The sequence below is a fragment of the Carassius carassius genome, chromosome 47 (assembly GCF_963082965.1).
Source record: "Carassius carassius chromosome 47, fCarCar2.1, whole genome shotgun sequence".
In the NCBI taxonomy this organism is placed as follows: Eukaryota; Metazoa; Chordata; class Actinopteri; order Cypriniformes; family Cyprinidae; genus Carassius; species Carassius carassius.
In genome coordinates, this window is record NC_081801.1 from 8,746,782 (window position 1) to 8,770,540 (window position 23,759).

Here is a 23,759-nt window from a genome sequence, read left to right on the forward strand (position 1 = left end):
CAGTCTCTGCATTTCCTTTCCAGCAATGTTCAGACAAATCACGGGTACCAAAATAATGTAAACGTTTCAGGACTCAACTTCTGTGTTCCAGAAACTAGTGAGGTTTCTACAGAGGCATTATTTTAAGGAATTGTATTTGCTCCTAGTGTATATAGACTGTACCAAAAATTTTATTTGCTACTTAATTCGAATTGAGTTTCTTTGTGTATAGGACTATTAAGGCTTATTAGGTTATTGTTCTGCTAGTTTTCTGTTAGTTAATCTCTGCTTCGCTACTTGTGTAGAGTGTTCGAAATTGGTTACTAATGAGGTTCTATGATTGTTATTATGCTGCTTTAGTAGGAGGTTGTTTATTTAGGCGGTATACAAAGAGGCAGCTCACTAGATTTTGGAACAGATTTAGTATGACCCTGAAATTTAAATAATTAATGTGAAAGTTTGTTGTAAATATTTAAAATCACAGCCAAAATATCTTACAAAAATAAGAAATATTACATCTCTAAGTCTCTCTCTCTGCTGATTTGCCAAGTAAAAAAAAAGCAAAAATGTAAATTTAAAATGTATTTTTATTGTGATTTTTACAATATAGATAGCTCCAAATAAGCTTTGCAGCAAATATTATGGTGTTTTTACAAATCACAATTGAGTAACTAAAAGCAACTGGTATAAAACTGTTATATAAATATCCAAATCAGCTTTGCAGTAAATATAAAGGTTTATTACAAACTACCAGTGAGGAGAAAAAAACTAAAACAGCTAGTCTGTGGTAAGGACTTCTTTTTTTTTTTGTATAGTCTAAGTATTAGATTATGATAAATAGCATCTCCTTTTACTTGAAATTGATCTTTTATGCTGTCTTCAGAAGCTCAGTTTTGCCATGTGCAGAAAAAAGTAGTGCTTCTAAATATATTAATTTATGCTGAATGATTCACAATCCGCAAATTGGTGACCTCTGTGCTAGATGATAAAGAAGTGCAGTGCACCCATGTGACTGTCTGTCTTTTGTCACTTTCTCAGAATAATCATGCAATGTAAGGTTCAGCAAGTGGGTGAAAAGTTCCCAACAGCTCTCTCTCTCTCTCTCTCTCTCTCTGGTGTATAGTATTTTAGCTGTTTTAATACTTGGATAGAGGAAATCATCCCTTCTTTGACATTTTTTGACAAATAGCTGCAGACTAAAACTAAGGTAAATGTTCTAACCACTTCCTTCCACTTTCCTCCTCACAGACTCCTCGGGACACATGACGTCCTCTCCTCTCAGCTCTCCCACATCCCACCGTGGGATGCACCCATCACTGCTGAGCCCGACTTCTTTAGGCCCCTCAGGGTCTCTGCACTCCCCCATCAGCACTCTAAGCTCACCCATGAACGGCCTGGGCTCTCCCTTCTCTGTCATCAGCTCACCCATGGGACCACATTCCATGGCATCACCCGGGATGGGCTACGGCCCTAGTATCAGTCCGCAGGTAAAACCATACTCCGAGACCCTACTTCAAAGCTGCATTTAAAAAGAAGCTCTCGCATTCAGAAGTCGTATTTGTGCTTCATAATTAACCACCATTAAAAATCGTTCAATTTAACTCCATTCTGTATCACTCGCTCTTTTTCCATTACTCTCACTCAATCAGTCTTTTGTTCCATAAATAGGCTTGCACATCTCTTTGTCATTTAAAAGGCTCACAATTAAGACATCAAAGCTGGCAGTGTCCTAATTTTCTTTGACAGCCTTCTTCTACTTTAATATTTATTATGTATATGTGTGTGTTTGGGAAGGGGTTAAATATAAATAAAATTAGTTGATCTATTATGAATGAACAGGAATTAACAAAAAATTAATTATAATTTAATACTTTTAAAACTTTAAATAATCCATCAACACAGGACAGAAAACAGTCTTGCTGTTATTTGGAAGCAACAGTTGTCAGACCACCCAGCAATCCAAACATCAAATATATTGGTTTAATTCATTAGTTTCCATCTTAGACCATTTTCAATGAGTCATGTCATGTCACATCTGTATCTGAGACTGATTTTCTGGACTGTACAAATGCTGAGTGCAGGTTTGGTCATTGCATTGACTAACAGTAGTGAGAGGAGCCTAGAGAAACCAGTTTTATCTTTACACAGCACTGTTCATCTCTGTCTGGGTGGGAGGCAGTCATGGGGTCTGATGGAAGGCGATTTGACTCAGATGGCATTTGTCACTTATGTTTAGCACTTGGCTGTTTTCAGGCCCAGCCGGATGGAATGGGGTTGCTACTCCGTTCATGACGCCTTTAAATACAGAGGGACCGAGAAATCAAATTTCCCTCGATCTTTTGACATAACAGGTCAATGTTCTGTCAATGTTACATCCTGTAAGTTTCAAAACTTTCTTGCTAGTTTAAAAACAGCTTTTATTGAAACCAAGCTTAGAAAACGACTCGTTTTGGAATGTGCCACTTTATAACGTAATAGTGTGGCTAAACACCATGCAGGAGAAGATCAAAGCCTGCTTCTACAGCACTGCCTCTTTAGCCCCACCCACTGATACGCTCTGATAGAGAGAAGCAAACACAGGATGTCATACAGATGACATTATAAGATTACAGGACACTGTGTATTGTAAGTTGCCTTCTTTATGATCCTAACATATCTAGATCGGACGCGAGCGTTCTTGCGTCATGTTGTGAATAAATTTTCCTTTCAGGGAGTATTTCTACCTTTTTAACCCAAATGACCCATGTTGTTTTCAGAGTACGTTACAGCAGTGTCCATCTGTTATTTTAATAAGCAATACTGTTTGCCAGTCATAGCCGTGGGCTATGCGTTACTTGCAAGTCTATAAAAACAAACCGTTCTGCAGAGAGGCTCAAAACATTATGATGATTTTTGATGTAAAATCACACTAACAGTTTAAGTGAACCTCAGTGAATACTTTCAGTTTCAGTTTAATTTAAAACATTTAATAACATCAGAGCCGACCAAAGTGCTGCACAGAGAAATAGAATTAAACCAATAGGCCTATCAGTAAAACAAAGAAATAAAAGAAAACAAAAAATGCAGTTCATGAACCCTTTTAACGTCGGATCTGGAACAGGCACCCCACTGACACCAACCGCCCAGCAACACGCTATGCAAATCCACAAAATGCAACATAAACAAGGCAAGAGTCAAGATCATTTATAATTTTGTTCACTTAATATTCATTTTGGAGGTTTAACATCAGCAAATTTAACCACTTGCACTTTTTGTGCATCATTTTTTACATTGGAGACCTTAAAGTTAGCCAACAATGGGAAAGAAAGTTTTATTTACTTTTTTAAATTTTTGTAAATTAATAACCAGTAAGGATAAAAAAATATGCCAGCACCTCAGGGTTTTGTCTCGGATTTCAAGTGTTGTACCCCCCGTGCCATGGCACCTAATGAGTAAAAAACAATAGCTTTTTGTTTTTTGTCTGGTTTAGTGTGTCTGTGTTTAGTCTGTGTACAGTTTCAGATAACAGCATCCACCTCTCTAAAACAGCATTCACCTGGTACACATTTGTTTGAGTTGGACTGTGGATTTCATGGTTATCTGTTTTCTTTTGAAATGTTCTGATTGGCCACACTTGGGAAGGTTGGTTTTGACAGAGATGACCTACAGTGATAGATGCAGGGACTCAAGTCTTACACATACATGGCAAGGATGCTGTCATGCTGGATCTGGCTATTTTTAGTGCGACTTCGCCTAAAAATGTTGCAATTAGCTCCATAAACTACACAAATTCATGATCGCCTCAGTCCAGACAGTGACAGAGTATTTAATCATAGGACGAGGTTTGTACTAGAAATGCAAACGGTAAAATAATGTGTGTGTTTGTGATCAGGAAGACGTGTATTTGGCTTATTCATTATACCCATCTAACTTATACTGCAATAGGTTTGGTATACCATCACAACCTATTAGTCAAGACATTATTTTATTTTATTTATTATTATTTTTCATTATTATACCCTCATTGGGGGCTGAGCCCCCCTAAAATAAAAATCCTAGAATCGCCCCTGATCCCACAAGCGTCTCCCAGCAGCTGGCACACATTAGGCAGAACATGGTTCGGTTTACACTTCCAGTGGCAATCAACGCAGATATGCCACTCTGTCTGCCCAGAAAAATCCCTGAACATTTGCTAGCTCTCGATCCAGCCTTAATGATTTCTTATGGTTCAGTGTGTACAGTACTGAAAGACTGGAAGTTGTTCCTGGAAGCTCATTATCTGTGTTGAGGAAACTTTTCATGCTACTGTTATTTTAAAGTATAGACAAACTATACTTTTGAAAAAGTAGTTAGGTATACCACAGTCTACTAATGAGCAGTGATAACTACATAAAAGCTAATATTTTAATGTCTGTTTGTATTGTGTGTTTACATCTATGTATGTTATGAAAGGTACAGTTAATGAAAATATATAATAATAATAATAATAATACCTAAATATTAGTGCAAAAAAAAGTAAAAAAAATTATTTTCTTTCTTATATTTGTGTGTAGTCATATTACACTTGGTGTAAACATTTTAAAGCTACAGCCACAGTCTGTTACATACAGATATTTTTGGTTTGGAGATGCAGCAGTTGTGGGTCTGGATGCATGTTTGACTGTCGTCTAGTATGGAAGAGCTATCATCTCGCCTTCACTGTCATTCTGTTATTCATTAAATAGCAGCAAATACTTGATCCCATGACCTCAGTGGTGCCACCCGTCAGTCTGTGCCAGAGGTCATGACACAGTGACCCCGTGAACAGATAAATACTGGATTATTGAACAACTGGCTGCTAGAAGTCAAAAAATGAAGTGTGTTGAGAGTGATGCACCTACCTTAGTTGCTTGCTCTGTCCTTTTTATGTTTACATTGTTTATTGTTTTATATCATTTTTTTCACAGCAGTTAGGGTTTAAGGCCTGATTATATGAATTTGCTGCATACAGTGACATATGCAGCTAGTAGTTAAGGTCGAGACCATATGTGACCCTGGACAACAAAACCTTAAGTCGCTGGGGTAGCAATAGCTAAAAACATTATATAGGTCAAAATTATGGATTTTTCTTTTATGTCAAAAATCATTAGGATATTAAGTAAAGATTATGTACCATGAAGATATTTTGTACATTTCCTACTGTAAATATATCAAAACCTAATTTTTGATTAGTAATATGCATTGCTAGGAACTTTATTTGGACAACTTCATAGGCGATTTTCTCAAAATTTAGATTTTTTTGCACCCTCAGATTCCAGATTTTCAAATAGTTGTGTCTCGGACAAATATTGTAAGATCCTAACAAACCATACATCAATGGAAATATTATTTATTCAGCTTTCAGATGATGTATAAATCTCAATTTTGAAAAATGTACACTTATGACTGGTTTTGTGGTCCACGATCACATTTGGTTGAAAAAAAAAGTGCCCATGAGCTCTGACAAAGCGAGCATCCCTTCAGGCAAGTATTTGCTCAGCTCTGTGGAGCCTGTGGGGGGAACAGAATAGAATACAAACTCTGGCCTTGACTGGGATGCTTTCACCGGGCCTCTAATGAGGAAAATATGCCTTTTTTTTTTTGTTATTTTGCATTCAGATATGATACCAAGGTTTGTGGGAAGAGGGTAGAGAGAAAACAAAAATATAAAAGCAACTGATCACATTTCATGTTTCAGTTTTATTCACTTTCATACAATATCTGTTAACTCCTTCAGTGCCAGTGTGAAAATCTTAAGCAAAAGTTTGCTGTGGATGGTTACCGTGGCATTGCTATGCTGGGGTTGTTTTAGCATGAGCATTTCATGTAGTTGCAGGTGTTGTAATCGGTTGCTCCGTATTTTAATAAAAAGTAAAAAAAAAAATAAAAAAAAATTACATTGTTATTATTTTTTTTTAAATTAATTGGTAAACAAACATGGACTTTTTTTTTAACTGAATGTGGGACTTCCATTCCAACAGACTGCATATTAACCATTGTGCTTCATGCCGTCTCTGGTCTGACCGAATGGCTGGTTTGGCACTGAATTGCATTTACAGTACAGTTCCGACTTTAAAAACAATTAGCCCCTATTAAAGAAAGTTCAAGCAAAGTATATGAAAAATTAAACAAACATCACATTAGCAAAAGAAGCTATTATCTTGGCGACTTTCACTAATAGGCTTTGTGCGCCAAAGTGTGTGCTAGCTAAGAAAGACAGAGAAAACAAGAAACAGCAGCTCCCTTGAAACTTAGAACCCAAACCTGGGTGCACAATGACACGTCCTTTCTAACTTTTAGACTTCTGTTGATAGAAGAACATGTGAACTGCTCTTAAGGGTAAAGAACACTGAGAGTGTGTGATTGTAGGAGAGAGCACCTTTAATAACAGTTGTTTCAAATGTTCTCAAAGGGGCTCAGCTTGCAGAGGATTTTCCAAAGAGGCAGAAAAGGGGATTTTGATGTTGTGCACAAAAGAATTGTTTGCTAAATGTGTAAAAATACATAATGCACATTTACTAATACTTTAACTAAAAACTCTCTCTTCTAGTCTTTTCTTATTTTATACCTCTATCTGTGTCCTCAGACAATGTGAAGAACCCATGTAGTAGGAGCTGCAGATTTTGCCTGTTGTTAATTGCTTCTTTGTAACCTTGATACTCGTACACAAAAGCCCTCAAACACAGAATGGTTTATTTTTCAAGTCAAACCTTGAAATTAGTGAAGGCATTATCTTGTGAGCTCAAGGACAGCTTCTTTCGTTTTGTTTGCTCTGAATGCTTGTGTTTTACACTTGTGAAGGTGGTTTATCACCAGATCCAGCCTGGAAGTTTACATTTTTGAAGCCCATTTTCTATTTTATTTTATTTTGTTTTGTTTTAGTGTCTGTGCATTCATTTGAGTTTCTATTAATCAGCATTTACAAATCTCAATGTTTCGTTTTGGTTTTAACAATGCAGGCACATTGTTCCAAACAGCGCTCCAGTGATGATTATCCACACTCGGAGATTAGGTCTGGATGCTGACAGCTGTTTCAGCTCTAGGCAATTATTCCACCATACAACATTTCTTCAGAGGATACGGCTCTACGGTTATAATATGTCTTGGCCCAGCACAGTCTACCAAAGCGCAGACATCATGCACAGCAGGAGCTATACAGAACAGAGTGGTGGGTATCAGATCTGCCTCTCTAGCCCCTTTCAGACTGCCACACGGCAAATACACTGGTAAAGTGTCCCGGCAATTGTTCCCGGGTCGCTAGATTTTGCACTGTCACACTGCCAGAGATTACCCGGGATATGTGTGTGCTTTCACACACAACCCGTAAAGATCCCGTAACGACACGTGACATATTTTTTCGTCGCGAACGTTGATCTTCCTTCAAAACAGCCATTAAAAGAGACGCGCGTCATCACTTCGACACGGCATTAGATCTGGCTTTTGTTCACACATCGCTCGTCCCGGGTCGAACCCGGCAATGTTACTAGGTCCCCGACCCAGGTTCAATGCCGGAATCAATCCTGGGATGTGGTTGCTTTCATACAGAAGGCGACCCGGCAATGTTCCGGCAATATGCTGGGTCGGACGTGCAGTGTGAAAGGGGCTTCTGTTACTGACTTCACCCGGTGCTGGAGCTGCACGAGACTGCAGGATATTGGTTGGCCACCAGTGTTGTCTTGATTGCTGTGTAGATCATTTACATTTTGCCTTGGATGATGCAGCTTGCTTGGCTTCGACTGGAAGGAACAAACTCTATGAGCCAAATATTACCAATCAGTCTTATCCATATGATGCATAGGTTAATTTTTATTCACTTTTTTTTTTCTTTTTTTCTGCACTGTCTATATATGTACAGGTGCTGGTCATATAATTAGAATATCATCAAAAAATTGATTTATTTCACCAATTCCATTCAAAAAGTGAAACTTGTATATTATATTCATTCATTACACACAGACCAATATTTAAAATGTTTATTTCTTTTAATTTTGATAATTATAACTGGCAACTAAGGATAATCCCAAATTCAGTATATTAGAAATTTTGAATATAACTTAAGACCAATACAAAGAAAGGATTTTTAGAAATCTTGGCCAACTGAAAAGTATGAGCATGTACAGCACTCAGTACTTAGTTGGAGCTCCTTTTGCCTGAATTACTGCAGCAATGCAGCGTGGCATGGAGTCGATCAGTTTGTGGCACTGCTCAGGTGTTATGAGTGCACAGGTTGCTTTGATAGTGGCCTTCAGCTCTTCTCCATTGTTGGGTCTGGCATATCACATCTTCCTCTTCACAATACCCCATAGATTTTCTATGGGGTTAAGGTTAGGCGAGTTTGCTGGCCAGTTAAGAACAGGGATACCATGGTCCTTAAACCAGGTTCTGGTAGCTTTGGGACTGTGCAGGTGCCAAGTCCTGTTGGAAAATGAAATCTGCATCTCCATAATGTTGATCAGCAGCAGAAAGCATGAAGTGCTCGAAGACTTTCTGGTATATGCTGCGTTGACCTTGGACCTCAGAAAACACAGTGGACCAACACCAGCAGATGACATGGAACTCCAAACCATCACTGACTGTGGAAACTTTACACTGGACCTCAAGCAACGTGGATTGTGTGCCTCTCCTCTCTTCCTCCAGACTCTGGGACCCTGATTTCCAAAGGAAATGCAAAATTTACTTGAATCAGAGAACATAAATTTGGAGCACTCAGCAGCAGTCCAGTCCTTTTCGAAGCGAGACGCTTCTGACGCTGTCTGTTGTTCAAGAGTGGCTTGACACAAGTAATGCAACAGCTGAAACCCATGTCTTGCATATGTCTGTGTGTAGTGGTTTTTGAAGCATTGACTCCAGCTGCAGTCCATTCTTTGTGAATCTCCCCCACATTTTTGAATGGGTTTTGTTTCACAATCCTCTCCAGGGTGCGGTTATCCCTATTGCTTGTACACTTTTTTTCTATCACATCTTTTTCTTCCCTTTGCCTCTCTATTAATGTGCTTGAACACAGAGCTCTGTGAACAGCCAGCCTCTTTTGCAATGAACTTTTGTGTCATTCCCTCCTTGTGCATGGTGTCAATGGTCGTCTTTTGGACAACTGTCAAGTCAGCAGTCTTCCCCATGATTGTGTAGCCTACAGAAATAGACTGAGAGACCATTTAAAGGCTTTGCAGGTGTTTTGAGTTAATTAGCTGATTAGAGTGTGGCACCAGGTGTTTTCAATATTGAACCATTTCACAATATTTAAATTTTCTGAGATACTGAATTTGGGATTTTACTTAGTTGTCAGTTATAATCATCAAGATTAAAAGAAATAAACATGTGAAATACATCAGTCTGTGTGTAATGAATGAATATAATATACAAGTTTCACTCTTTGAATGGAATTATTGAAATAAACTTTTTGATGATATTCTAATTATATGACCAGCACCTGTATGTATATATATATGTATGTATATTAGGGATGGGACGATAACCGGTTTTATTGATAACCGTGATAAAATGTGCTGAAGGTTAGTAATATCGTTTAAAAATGAATTATCATTAAAACCGTGTTTGATTATCGTGGTTTTAATAACTCACTATTAAATCATGTCCAGCCAGCAACATTCTGACGCAAGCGCAGCGCACAATGTTTTTTTTGTTTTTTTTCGAGAAGGAATGGCGAAAGTCAGTGACTTTTCTATGCTTTTCTATGCTTCTACACTTTTCATTGTAAGCAAGGAAATGCCACAGAATTTAATCTTTCTTTAAATTAAGTGCATAGAGTTGCTTGTTTTATTAGTTGTTTGTTGATTATTAAATATAAAACTTGCTGAAATGTTTTCAGTGTGAGCATCAACTATTTTTGAACACTTTCATCTCGTTTCAACAAAACCGTGATAATATTGATAATCGTGATAATTTTAGTCACTATAATCGTGATATTAAATTTTCATACCGTCCCATCCCTAATGTATATATATATGTATGTATGTATGTGTGTACGTATGTCCTGAGAAACAGTATTTCCGTAATATTCTATATTTAATGCATTTAAAATTTTCCATTTTTCAAAAGAAAATGGTCTTTGCATTTTTTGCATCAATTATTTTTGTTGTGTTTGCACTATGTTATGGCACCTCTAACGGCTGTCAGGCTTCTAAAATGTTCTTAACCTGTTAACCCGCACCTGGATGCCGGCACACTGAACTCTCTTTGTTTGCATGTATCAGTGTTTATGAATATATTAAATGATACGGGACAAAATTAATCTTGACAAATTATATATCATTATATAGACCTAGACACAGGACATAGGATCAGACATCGTATCAGAAAAATGGTTGCAGGAATCGAAATTTTCATGGTATCTGTTACGATCGGAGACCCAGGGAAACACAGGAGACAAGAGATCCAATCGCAGTGTGGGTTTTAATGGGTAATCCAAATCAGCATCCAACAGATAAACAAACAGGGAAGGAACAGGAACGGGAACAGGAACTCGGAAGACGAGGAACTCGGAAGGCAAGGAAACTGGGTGACGGAAAGAAAGGACTCCATGAAGACAAACAGAAAAGACGGGTTAATATAGGCAGGGTAATGATGATCAAGTGAAGACACCTGAGTGCAATTAACAGGAGTGCAATTACTGTGATGAAGGGACAAGGCTTTGTGGGAATTGTAGTGCCTACGGTGAGGTGCATATGAAGTGAGACCACTAGTGGAGACTCAGGGAAACAGAGACCAGACAGCCTGACAGTATCTTCTTCAGATTTGAAATAGAAACTCATGAGACTTTCAACCTATTACTTTGTATAGATTTCTAGATTGCTCCAGGACTGATTTCATGTATTTTTATATGAAATGTAAAAAAATTTGGTGTGGTACAATTTTTTCCAAGGCACTTCAGTGTCTATAACTTTTACTCTTTTTAAGCATTCCCAAATCTGGTGATGAAATATAAAGCCCAAAGGGTCTTCTTTCCAAAGACACCAAAATTGTGTGTGTAGCATACTGAAGTAAGGAACTGTTGCAATTTTAAGTTAGGTAAGGCATTTTCATGTGTGAGTCCAATAATCAGGGTTGCTGCAAGAACCCAAATGACAGCGACAGTCGCCTTTACGGCTGATACAAAACAGGACCAACTTACTGCCACTGACTGCCGTATCCATAGGGACGGCTCCAAATGTGTCTTCCACACCGCTACTGGCAGCAGCCTCTAGAAGGTCACACTTAGGGTGAGTAATTGGTGTGAAAGATCGGAGGTCAGATGTTGAGTGGGTTATCAGGCAGAGGGGATCGGACCAGTGCCCCGCAGTGGTTAGAGATAAGAAAAAGGTCACTGTTATCAGCAAAGCTTTTCCATGTGTGGATGTACACATCCCAGTCAAGCGTGGATTGGAGTTGGAGTTTGTTGTGATAACAGTGACATAGCCGCTGGGTGGACTATTCTGGCTCTGGACGTTAAGTGAATGTGTCATTTATAAAGTCAGCATAAAAAAGAGGTATTATTTAATATATGGATAAACATGCATAATTAATGCAAAACGTTTCACATTTTAGTTTGCTTTGGTTGATTTTCTTTTTCTTTTTTGGCTTGATTGTTTGTGTTTCCCCCAAAAGAGAACATTTATAATATTTGAAATAATTGTCATTTATTATTTAAATATAATTACAAAGCAAAACAAAAAAATTATTTATCACAATTATTTGTATTACAGTAATTTATAATTAAGATGGCCATAATGCTTTAATGTGCATGAGTTGTATGTGTGTCAAGTAGAGTGATTTGTGTTTGTTATGGTTAATATTATGATTCTATTTTATTATTAATTGAACATTAGTTGCTTTTACTCCATTTTACTGTGGTAAAATCACTGCAGTTTATAGCTTTGAAACCTTGATTTATACGTACAAGTCAAATGTACTCAACACAATTAAGTAGGCATCAGATGTTCAGTATTTCTTTCATTTGAAGTCCACTCCACTAGCCTCAGTGTGAAGTCGCATTCTGGTTTTGAGAGGTTAGCATGTGTTAAAGGTTGCTGCTGCAGGATTTGGTTTACACTTTGAAGTGTCCTTGGGAGGGAAGTCTGTTTTTCGGCTTGGTAAGATCAGCTAAGCTCTTCTAAGATTTATGCTCTTACTCTTTTTGGTGATGTGCGTTGACTTTGCCTTGCCAGATCACTGCTCGTGTGTTTCATATCACATAAAATATATCCGTTCGTGGGAGAATAAATGACTCCTTAAGCACCATTCAAGTATGAATCCTGAAACAAAAGCAGATTGATGTGATGAGAGTTTTGCAGACTGAACCTTGGTGTCCATAGGGGCGAAACTTGAGCTTTCCACCAAGCAAGAAATGGACAAAACATTCTGCTAAACCATGCTAGATAGCATCATGTTGAATGCAAATGTATGAAAAGAAAAAAGCCATTATTGCATGTTTTTATACCATTTTGTTTATAGAAATGTACTAGACAGATGTTGTTGCATGGGTTTGATGCAACTGGATGCACAGCGAGTGTTGCATTTATGCAGTGTCAAGTTTAAAACATTTGTACCCTTTAAAAACCTGTATTCTATTGTGTTACTCAAATGAAAGAACAATCTGTGTGAACGGCCCCTGAGCTTATATCATTGTGAGTGACAGATTACTTGACTATTAAAATAGAGACAAATTTGTGACAGCACAACTCTTCTCTGTCTCTAGCTTATGCTCGACAACCAAGTGTCAACATCTATAGCGTACTTGCACAAAGACTGAATGGATCACCGGTATCTGATGCTTAGATCTGCCATGACTTCCCTTTGCTAGTGAATTTTTCAGGTGAAAGCTACTGTTCTTTCTCCTGAGTCAACACTCTCTGACCCTGTATTTCAGCACAGACAGAGGTGGGTAGAGTACCCAAAAACTGTACTCAAGTAAAAGTAAAAGTACTTCTAGAAATATTTACTCAAGTAAAAGTAAAAGTACTAGTCTTGAATAGTTACTTGAGTAAGAGTAAAAGAGTATCGGATAAAAAATCTACTCAAGTAGTTAGTTACTAGTTACTTTGGGTCATATATACTGAGCCTATTTTTATTTAGATATATAGATAAAATGTATGTAATGTATGTGTGTGTGTATAAATGTATATATTTCATCAGCCTTCACTCCAATTTATGTAATTTATTATAAAACCCAGTCTGTTTACTTAAGTTACAGATATAGGTGTCATGCCATAACATATTTTTAATATGACTGACTTTATATTAAATGTGAATTTAACATTGAAAGTTAATGTGATATAAATATTGCTACTTATCTTTCATTGTTCAGAAAGAGAGCAAATAACATTTATATTATTAAAGATCATTTTCACTGACAGTCTAGATTTCAATCACTCTCAGAAACTCCCATTAAAATCACTGAAACTGTTAACACTGTGAAATCAATATCTTAATTAAAGATTCGTACACACATCTGCACTTTGTTGTTTCTGACGAGAGAATTCGCCAGAAAGAGGTATTCACCCAGTGAGCGAGTGAAGGAAGCACCGGAATTTTAGCGATGACTCATCGGAACACCTCTGATTGGCCAATGCTTTAATAAGCTCAAAAGAATCATGTGTGATTCGTTATAAGTGAAAGTGAAAGTGACATTCAGCCAAGTATGGTGACCCATACTCAGAATTTGTGCTCTGCGTTTAACCCATCCGAAGTGCACACACACAGAGCGGTGGACACACACACACACACACACACTGTGAGCACACACCCGGAGCAGTGGGCAGCCATTTATGCTGCGGCGCCCGGGGAGCAGTTGGGGGTTCGATGCCTTGCTCAAGGGCACCTAAGTCGTGGTATTATAATGCGAAGCGCTGTAAAAACACATCTATCTCTGGCTCAGCGCCAGCAAGCGATCACAGATCTGAATTTAGCAGCTGATGATAAGACTTGCTCAACGTACTCGCACTGGTGTGATTGTATTAAAATTAATAAAATCTTAATCGGATATTTTTTGTCTTTTGGAAGCTGCATTCAACTTGACTCCCCTCTGTTATAAGCCACACACGTAGCTACAACAAACTTATGTCACAGTGGTATCGTGTACTGTAATCGAATGTAGCCCAAGTTATTACCTGTTGAACAGTAGACAGCACACGCGGTGTTCATCTAATAAGGATCTCCATCGCAAGCAAATAATAGCCTTTGCAGATTTGCTTTCAATTCAGTGCAGTTCCATAGCCACGTTTTCAACGTTGCTGATGTTAAACGTTACAACTCTGAGTGAACCGCTTCAGATGCTCAGCGTGTGCAGCAGGGAACTGAACGACTCATTCAAACTGATTCATGAACCAATTCACTCGTTAGCCAATTGGTTTGATCAAGCCTTTGAACAGAGTTGACTCAAAAGAATGAATCATTCGTGAATGGGCATCGCTCATTGTCCAGAGAAAAGTAGACGGCGCGTTTGGAATAAACTGAAGCATTATAACATTTATTGCATTAAGATAAAGTAACGAGAGGAGCGTCGCCCACAGTAACGAAGTAAAAGTAAAGATTTTTCCCCAAAAATTTACTCAAGTAAGAGTATAAAGTACCCATCTTTAAATATACTCCGAAAAGTATTAGTTACCCCAAAAAATTACTCAAGTAAATGTAACGAAGTAAATGTAACTCGTTACTACCCACCTCTGAGCACAGATATACAGATCTAGAGGTGCTGACAACTTCTCTCTCTCTCTCTCTCTCTTCTACTTAGCTTTGGCACATATGATAAAATAAACCATGACATACCATGACTTTTTTTTTATCCAATTCGCAAATCAGACCCATTCCATTTTATTTCACTTGCTTGTGATGTTTTCTTCAATTAATTTTTCATACAAATGTTCTTAAATTATTATTATTATTATTATTTTAGTTAAACTTACTAACATAATGATTCACAGTGGTTAATAGCTTAAATGGTTTAAATGGTTAATTTTTTTAAGACCATTTGATGTAGTTCTCAAATCAGACTCATTCAATTTTATTTTATTTGAATTGAATTGTGTTTTATTTCTTTTTTAATTTAATTGAAATTTTTCTCCAATTTTTTCCCCTATTTTTATTTATTTGGTTCAACTTCCGGACTCAGTGATCCATTTATAGTGGTTAATAGTTTTAAGAACCATTTGATCCTATTCACAAATCAGAATCATTTTATAATGTTGTATTTTTTCTTTTTTTTCCCATTTATCTTTTCCTGAACTATCTGTTTTTTATTTATTTAGTTCAATTTAACTTTGGATAATAGCATATTAAAGGAGAAGATTATAAGTGATTTGGAATATAGAAGTCATCTGAACATGTGTCCCAGGGAACAGGTTTAGAATCAGTGTTGGGGTAGTTACTCAAAAAATGTAATTAGTTACTAGTTACTTCTGTAAATTGTAATGAGATTACTTTACTAGTTACTGGATTTGAAAAGTAACTTCGCTACTTATTACTTTACTTTTTATTTTTCTCAACTCCTTTTTAATGGTTACATTTAATTGTATTCATCAAAAAGTATGTCTAATTCATTTAATTCATAACACATAAATTTTCACAGCAATTTATTAAAAGTTTAACAAAAATTTAATGTTCAGGGCCCTATGAAATGTTTTATTTCTTCACCATATGTTTTATTTTTTTTAGCATGTGTAATTATTTAAATGCATAAAAACAACTTCATTTATTATTTTTTCTTAAAATAGCCTTATGAAATGTTTTTTTCCCCTCAGAAATTCTGTTGTGTATTTACATTTTTCTGGTTATCAAATGAAGGCATAAAACAAAACAAATTTAGATTTTATTTTAAAGATAAATTGCATTTCTTTTTTCTTCTTCTGAGAAATATATTTTCAATCTGAGTATGAACAATAAACACAAACTATGCAGCATATAGTAAAAACAATTGCACAAATTGTCTTCAACAATACAGTGCAATAACAGTGCAAATGATTCACAAACTACACACAAAATGAGTGAGAAATATTCAGAGTGCAACAGAAAAAAATAGTGCAACTATCTTTATAAACTGTATAATTATATAATGATTTACTTAGTATACATAATATACATATTATAAATGATCGATTCGTTGGCTGTAATCTGTGTCAGAATCGATTTTACTGGGACATCGCTTAACGACCCAAGACATAAATCCCAGTGTTTTATCAGATATGTGTTTCATCCTTGTTTTTGTTTTGTTTTATGTCAAAGTACTCTGTCGAGTGTTTTTTGTGCTTTTTCTGAGTTTTCTCATGCAAATGTGTTATTGTGTGTTTGTATTCATGCACTCACGACAGACTTTACTTTCACTTTGTTTTCGTTCATTTTCCAAAGCAATAGGCTATGTTAAGTAGTAGTTCAAAAGACTACTTATTGGTTTAATATGGGAGAGTTTGAACCAATCTTCGCATGGGGGTGGGACTAAGCGTCAACAATCATTTCTGTTTGGCTCAGAGGAACGAAAGCATTGGTTTCTTCTGACGAATCAATGTTGTCAAAATGCGATGACGTAATCACAGACACTACGGAGCCTCTGAATATCCATAATGAGTCTTTGTGGGTTAAGCGCTAAGATCAATCGTTATCGGGAAACCCCAGCCAGAACTTTACACACAGGCAAACACGGCATGTGTAACGCAGGAAAGCGCGTTCCTATAGCCTAGTAAAGTAGTGTAGTTACCAATATTATTAGTGTAATGCGTTACTTTACTTCGTTACCCCAAAAAGTAATATAGTTACTGTAATCCGTTACTTTGTAACTTGTTACCCCCAACACTGTTTAGAATGACATGAGAGTAAATAATTACATAACTGTCTCTTTAAATATTCAATTAAACTCAATATCCAATTCTGAAGCAGGCCTGTACAATGATCTCTTGACCCCTACCAACAGTCACTTCGATGTGTGTTTCTGTGCATGTTGTTTTTTAAGTTTTGGGATGCCCCCTCCTCTCCGTACAGCTTAAGTGTCACAGCACGGCTGGCTGATCATGTTGTTCTTAGTCAGGGCACTTGTCTGACACCCTACTCCTCAAAGAAGAGTGTGTGATCATGTATGGGAGGGAGGATTATTCTATTTACAGTCACAGAACTAGACCCTTTAATCCTTCTGTAACACACACACACACGCACATATACCCTTACACACAAATACAGCATTGAGAGGGAGATTGGGCAGATTGAGTTGCATGTTGAAAATAGCCATACTCTGATAGAGTCCTCTGATAGTGCAGCTCTGCATCTGATGAGACAAACTACAGAGGTCCAGAAAAATAGAAAAACTAAGGTATGAAGTGAAGAGAGAGGCTGATTTTAACAGCTGCTTTTGCATGTGATCTAACACATCATGAATTCATACAGTTGCACCACGTTTGCATGCAGTATTTCAACCTGCATCTAACTGACAACCTGTGGTTCATTGTCACAGTCTTTTAATTAAACACTTGTCACACTTTTTTTTCCGATGTAAAACTCTAAACGCTATAAACTCTATTTATATACTACTTATAAATAGTTTCTATATTAACTATTTACTAGTCATTTTTTTGTAAATTGTTTTCCTGAGAATCGAACACATGACTTTGCTAACCCTATGCTGTACTGTCTACGGCACTTATTTTTGTTTAGTTTAATTTAGTTTTGTTGGATTTCATTTTATGTCATATGTATTAATTAGATTATTTTAAGAAACATTTGTCTTATTTTGTTCTTGAAAGGTAGCGTGATACTGTGTAGTCCAAGTAAAGTACACTAGTATATTTGTTGGTTCTAACAAATGGGGAATCATGCCATGCTGCTTTACTTTTGCAGAGATTTTGTGGGCACATTTGCACTGTTACCTGATTTGCATAATTCCTTTAGTGAATCGGGACCTTAATGCAGACAGCAGGTACAAATAAATGGCTCTATCAGCGGGCTCGATTCATTCTTAGTGAATTCTCCCCATGAGTATTTATATGTGGGTAACATGAGCATGTTTAAGGTTCTCATCGGAGACACGCAGGCAGAAATTCATAACAAAAGGCGTTTTATTTCTCATATACCGACAGCCTCAGAATAAAGTATGGCACTTGTAATTTACGGCCACCCATGCTTTCTCTTTGCTCACTCAACATTAGCACCTCTCTCCATCAGAACGGGAACGCACTGTTACGGCCCCTGCAGCCTTGACTGCCTTCAGCATTTTCCAAGGACAATGACCATTTCTGACATCGTAAATCAAGCAGAGTGGAAGTACAGGGTCTTTTGTCGGCAGCGTTTTGCCTGTTAGTTTTTTGACGGATGGAATTAATCATCATATTGAATAAAAAGGGAGCAGTTTTCAAAGGTGTTAATCATAGGGCCTTTCGCACCGCAGGATCCTTTTCATAGTACCAGAACTAATTGTGGCACTACCCATTTTTTGGCGTTTTTGCACCGCCGGAACTGGGTGCGATTTTAGTATCGTACTACCTGTTTCGAGAACCAAATTAACTCCTACACAGGGGCAGGGTCTAACCAGCACAACTGGTACTACCCGTGACGTAAATATACATTGATTGGCCAGACGCATTTGAAAACGCCCTCGCCCGCCATGATTTAAAAAGCTGTGTAAACATACTGTAAACATTGTGTCAACTTATTTCGCAAGTACGATGAACTGCGATAACTATACGGACGCTGAAGTGCAGGCACTTAAGCAAATGTGGCACTGCCAGTTTCTTAGTCCTTCTTTACGTTCTCTCAATCGCTTTATGTATACGTTGACATTCAATGTCCAATATTGTGAAACCTGGAAGACACGACAAAAACAGATCTGCGATCACAGCGTCCTCCATCCTCCTGTTGTTAACGTTGTTCTCCCGTTTCTGTTGTTGAACGCCTTGCACAAATGACGTTGCTGTGGACCGGCTTATATCACTTCCTAGTACACCCTGTCGGCGCGAGTGCAACCCTTTAAATTGTACTGCCAAATATTTCGACATGGGCCGTGTCATTAATGTGTGTGTCCATGCTTGAGTTTAAGGGGTGTGAGCAGGCACGTGTGAAAACACACACATACTCTTAGGATGATGCAATCATGTACATGGATAAGGGTCAAAGTCAAAGTCACCTTTATTTATATAGCGCTTTAAACAAAATACATTGCGTCAAAGCAACTGAACAACATTCATTAGGAAAACAGTGTCAATAATGCAAAATGATAGTTAAAGGCAGTTCATCATTGGATTCAGTTATGTCATCTCTGTTCAGTTAAATAGTGTCTGTGCATTTATTTGCAATCAAGTCAACGATATCGCTGTAGATAAAGTGTCCCCAACTAAGCAAGCCAGAGGCGACAGCGGCAAGGAACCGAAACTCCATTGGTGACAGAATGGAGAAAAAAACCTTGGGAGAAACCAGGCTCAGTTGGGGGGCCAGTTCTCCTCTGACCAGACGAAACCAGTAGTTCAATTCCAGGCTGCAGCAAAGTCAGATTGTGCAGAAGAATCATCTGTTTCCTGTGGTCTTGTCCTGGTGCTCCTCTGAGACAAGGTCTTTACAGGGGATCTGTATCTGGGGCTCTAGTTGTCCTGGTCTCCGCTGTCTTTCAGGGATGTAGAGGTCCTTTCTAGGTGCTGATCCAGCATCTGGTCTGGATACGTACTGGATCCGGGTGACTGCAGTGACCCTCTGATCTGGACACAGACTGGATCTGGTGGCCACGGTGACCTCGGAACAAGAGAGAAACAGACTAATATTAGCGTAGATGCCATTCTTCTAATGATGTAGCAAGTACGTAGGGTGTTATGGGATGTGTTTCCGGTTCCGGTTTACCTAATTAATGCAGCCTAAAAATCCTTTAACGGATTTGGATAATTAAAGCATATTAGTATGTTATGTGTATGCCAGGTTAAAGAGATGGGTCTTTAATCTAGATTTAAACTGCAAGAGTGTGTCTGCCTCCCGAACAATGTTAGGTAGGTTATTCCAGAGTTTTGGCACCAAATAGGAAAAGGATCTGCCGCCTGCAGTTGATTTTGATATTCTTATTATCAAATTGCCTGAGTTTTGAGAACATAGCGGACGTAGAGGATTATAATGTAAAAAAAGCTCATTCAAATACTGAGGTGCTAAACCATTCAGGGCTTTATAAGTAATAAGCAATATTTTAAAATCTATGCGATGCTTGATAGGGAGCCAGTGCAGTGTTGACAAGACCGGGCTAATATGGTCATACTTCCTGGTTCTAGTAAGAACTCTTGCTGCTGCATTTTGGACTAGCTGTAGTTTGTTTACTAAGCGTGCAGAACAACCACCCAATAAAGCATTACAATAATCTAACCTTGAGGTCATAAATGCATGGATTAACATTTCTACATTTGACATTGAGAGCATAGGCCGTAATTTAGATATATTTTTGAGATGGAAAAATGCAGTTCTCTTACGAGAGCTCTCTCGTACTGCGTCTTAGCTAAGACGCTACGGGAAAAGTCTCTTTTCACGAAATACTGAAGCAAAAAATTATCCTTAATTTTGTATTTTTGTAAAGCGCATTTGCAGCAGTACACAGCCATAGGCGAGGCGGCTCGTTCGCTCATTGGCTTGTTCTGCGGCAACTGCACAGCCTATCGAGCGCGGGCTGATGCAACATCAGACCAATAAGGGCGCTTCGCGCCCTTCTTGCCACTTCCCGCCGAAACGGGTGTGGCCCAACCTTTAAAAGGAGCTCGAAAAGGCTGACTCACCTGATTTTTCATCTCTTCAGCGAAGCTCACGCATCACTGGATCACGGAGGAAGCAAGCGCCGTCTGAGAAAGCACATCAGCAGGACGAGCCATTCTGAAGCTGCTGGCATCGCCGCCTTCCATTGCCGTTCCTGCTGCGCTATCCGGCGCCTATATCCTTTCAATCCTGTTATATACAAGCTGTTCTTTATGTGTGTGTGTGTGTTCGCCCTGCGACACACACTCGTAAAAGAGCTCGCGTCTTTTTTAAGATGCCTTCCTGCGGCTCGTCAGAGCCCCACTCAGCGAGGGAGACCGGTACGTCATCTGTGTCTCCTGCCTGGGTGAAGATCATGCAGCGCTCGCTCGCTGACGGCGGATGCCCCCACTGCGAGCTGTTGCCATGGTAACTCTGAGGACTCGCCTGGCCTTTTTCTCTGAGCCTGCATTCTCCGCTGCGCTGAGGCGCCGTAAAAGCATCGCTTCCAGCGGATTCCGGAACCGTCTTCAGCTCAACCGAGCTCGCCGGTTCGCCCTGCTTCACCGGCCCCCCCTGCATCGCTTCCCGGTGGGCAGCGCCCGCTGTTTGCCGGCGCGTCGTCCGAGGAAGTCGATCTCAGGGCCGCGTCGGGGGAAGAGGACACGCGCTCTCTGCTAGCTTCGGGCAGTGAGGGCTGGGCGAGCTCCGAGGATCTCGCGCCTTCTGCTCAGAAGCCCAGCAGACGAGCTGACATCGAGAAGGAGCCGGGGCGAATGCTCGTGTTGGCCGCGATGAGTCTCGGCCGCGAGTGGTTTGCACCAGCGCCCCCCCCCTCTCGTTCCCGGCTGGATGGTATTTCCCTTTCGGATGAGCGTACTTCTCAAAGCCCGCCTCATTTCTTCCTGAGCTTCACGAAGAGGTGGCGAAGGCTTGGAACGCTCCATATTCAGCACGAACTCGTTCGTCTGTCTCACTAGCATTCTCCACACTGATGATGCTAAAAACAGGAACTACCACTCACTTCCGCCGGTGGAACAGGCGATAGCGACGCACCTTTGTCCGCCCTCTGCTGGACGGCGGCAAAAGCGGTGTTGCCATCTAAAGCCTCCTGTGTGACGCTGCATCGGCACTACTAACGATGGCTGCTTCATCGAAGCGCAGGTGTACGGGTTCCGCTGTGGCCGAGCTCTCACCCAAGCGCGCCGCTGTTTCAGTTCCAGGAATTGTGACTGTCTCAGCGTTTTCTGCAATGCGCAAGCCTGCACAGTTGCCCGCTTGCCTGCACACAAAAGCCGTTATCACAACAGCTTCAGCAACGCAGCTCGAGACCCCCGTTCTCGCTCTACTGGCCGTCGCCCCGCGCCGCGGGGACCGCGGCAGAGGATTACGGTGAGGCCGGGAGCCCCGAAGCCATCCTGGGAAAGCCATCTACGCATGCTGCATGACGCTGCGTCGGCACTACACACGATGGCTGCTTCATCGAAGCGCCGGTGTACGAGTTCCGCTGCGGCCGGGCTGTCACCTAAGCGCGCCGCTGTTTCAGTTTCCAGAGATTGTGACTGTTTCAGCGTTGTTTGCAATGCGCAAGCCTGTACGGTTGCCCGCTTGCCTGCACACGAAAACCGTTATCACGGCTACCCAGATATTTCCCGAAAAAGGTGTAATTTCTGGTGTCCCGGCCACGGCCGATGGTGCTATAAATGTAGTGACGATGCCCACTGCTCAGTGCCCATCTCCGCATATAAGCACAGCCCTTCACACAGGGCTCGCGCCTATAAAAGCGACTCAAGTCGATCACGCGCACTACATAGTAGACGTGCCCACTCCTCAGTGCCCACAATCACTATGTCACACGCGTCATGAGGTTTCTGTAAAAACGAAACCCGTGCACGTTCGTCCGGCCACGGCCGATGGTGCTATAAATGTAGTGATGATGCCCACTCCTCAGTGCCCATCTCCACATGTAAGCACAGCCCTGCACACAGGGCCTGCGCCCATAATGTCGACTCAAGTCGGTCGCGCACACTGCATAGTAAACGTGCCCACCCCTCAGTGCCCACAATTACTATGTCACCCACGTCATGTGGCTTCTGTAAAAACGAAACCCGTGCATGCTCGTCCGGCCACGGCCGATGGTGCTATAAATGCAGTGACGATGCCCACTACCCAGTGCCCATCTCCACATGTAAGCACAGCCCTGCACACAGGGCTAGCGCACATAAGATCGACACAGATCGGTCGAGCGCGCCGCATAGTAAACGTGCCCACTTCCCAGTGCCCACATACACTATGTCACATACGGCGCGGGGCTTCTGTAAAAACGAGGCCCGTGCACGTACATTCTGCACAGGCAGACAGCGAGTTGAAAGTGGTAAAAGTGCACACATGCAGCCCACGGTTACTCGCAGATATATCGAGTCCCACGGGACCCGCTCAGCCTCCCTCCAGTCGGTTAAGCGCCGGAACGGGGTCGAGGAAGAGCGATCTGCCCGCTGTGATCAGCGCGCTCCCCGCCTCAGATGCGCAGCACACTCGAGCGCCGCCGTTGCCCAGTCAACAGAGCGCGTTTCGCATCCAGCCCTTAGCCATTCATGCAGATGCATGGTCAGTGCTTCCAGGGGTTTCGGATTGGGTGCTAGGCATTATAAAGAGAGGCTACTCGCTACAGTTTTCTCGACGCCCACCGTGCTTTTCAGCGCGCGTCGAAACTACGGTCAAAACAGAAGTAGCACACATACTTTGGGCCGAAATATCAAAACTGTTGAGCAAAGGGGCTGTAGAGCCTGTGTCTCAAAGCGAGGGGGGGCTGTACAGCAGATACTTTCTGGTGCCCAAGAGAGACGGGGGTCTCCGGCCCATACTGGATCTAAGACAGCTGAACAGGCATTGATGAAACACAGTTTCAAAATGTTCACGACCAGGAAGCTCCTCGCGCAGATTCGCAGAGGGGACTGGTTCATGTCAATAGATCTGAAGGACGCGTATTTTCAAATACAGATAGCGTCAAACCACAGGCGATATTTGAGATTCGCCTTCGAGGGCCAGGCATACCAGTTTGCAGTCCTGCCATTCGGCTTGTCCGTAGCTCCTCGTACGCTTACGAGGTGCATGGATGC

General features: G+C 40.3%; 1 protein-coding gene across 4 annotated transcripts in view; it reads left to right on the forward strand.

Moving 5' to 3' along the window:
• Positions 1–23,759, forward strand: part of LOC132130775 (retinoic acid receptor RXR-alpha-A-like) — a 152,041-nt gene that overhangs the window by 103,191 nt on the left and 25,091 nt on the right. For all 4 annotated transcript variants that reach the window (XM_059542580.1, XM_059542582.1, XM_059542581.1 and 1 more), the window contains exon 3: positions 1,228–1,466. In XM_059542580.1, coding sequence (XP_059398563.1) covers positions 1,228–1,466 — 239 coding nt within the window. The remainder of the gene's footprint in view (positions 1–1,227; positions 1,467–23,759) is intronic.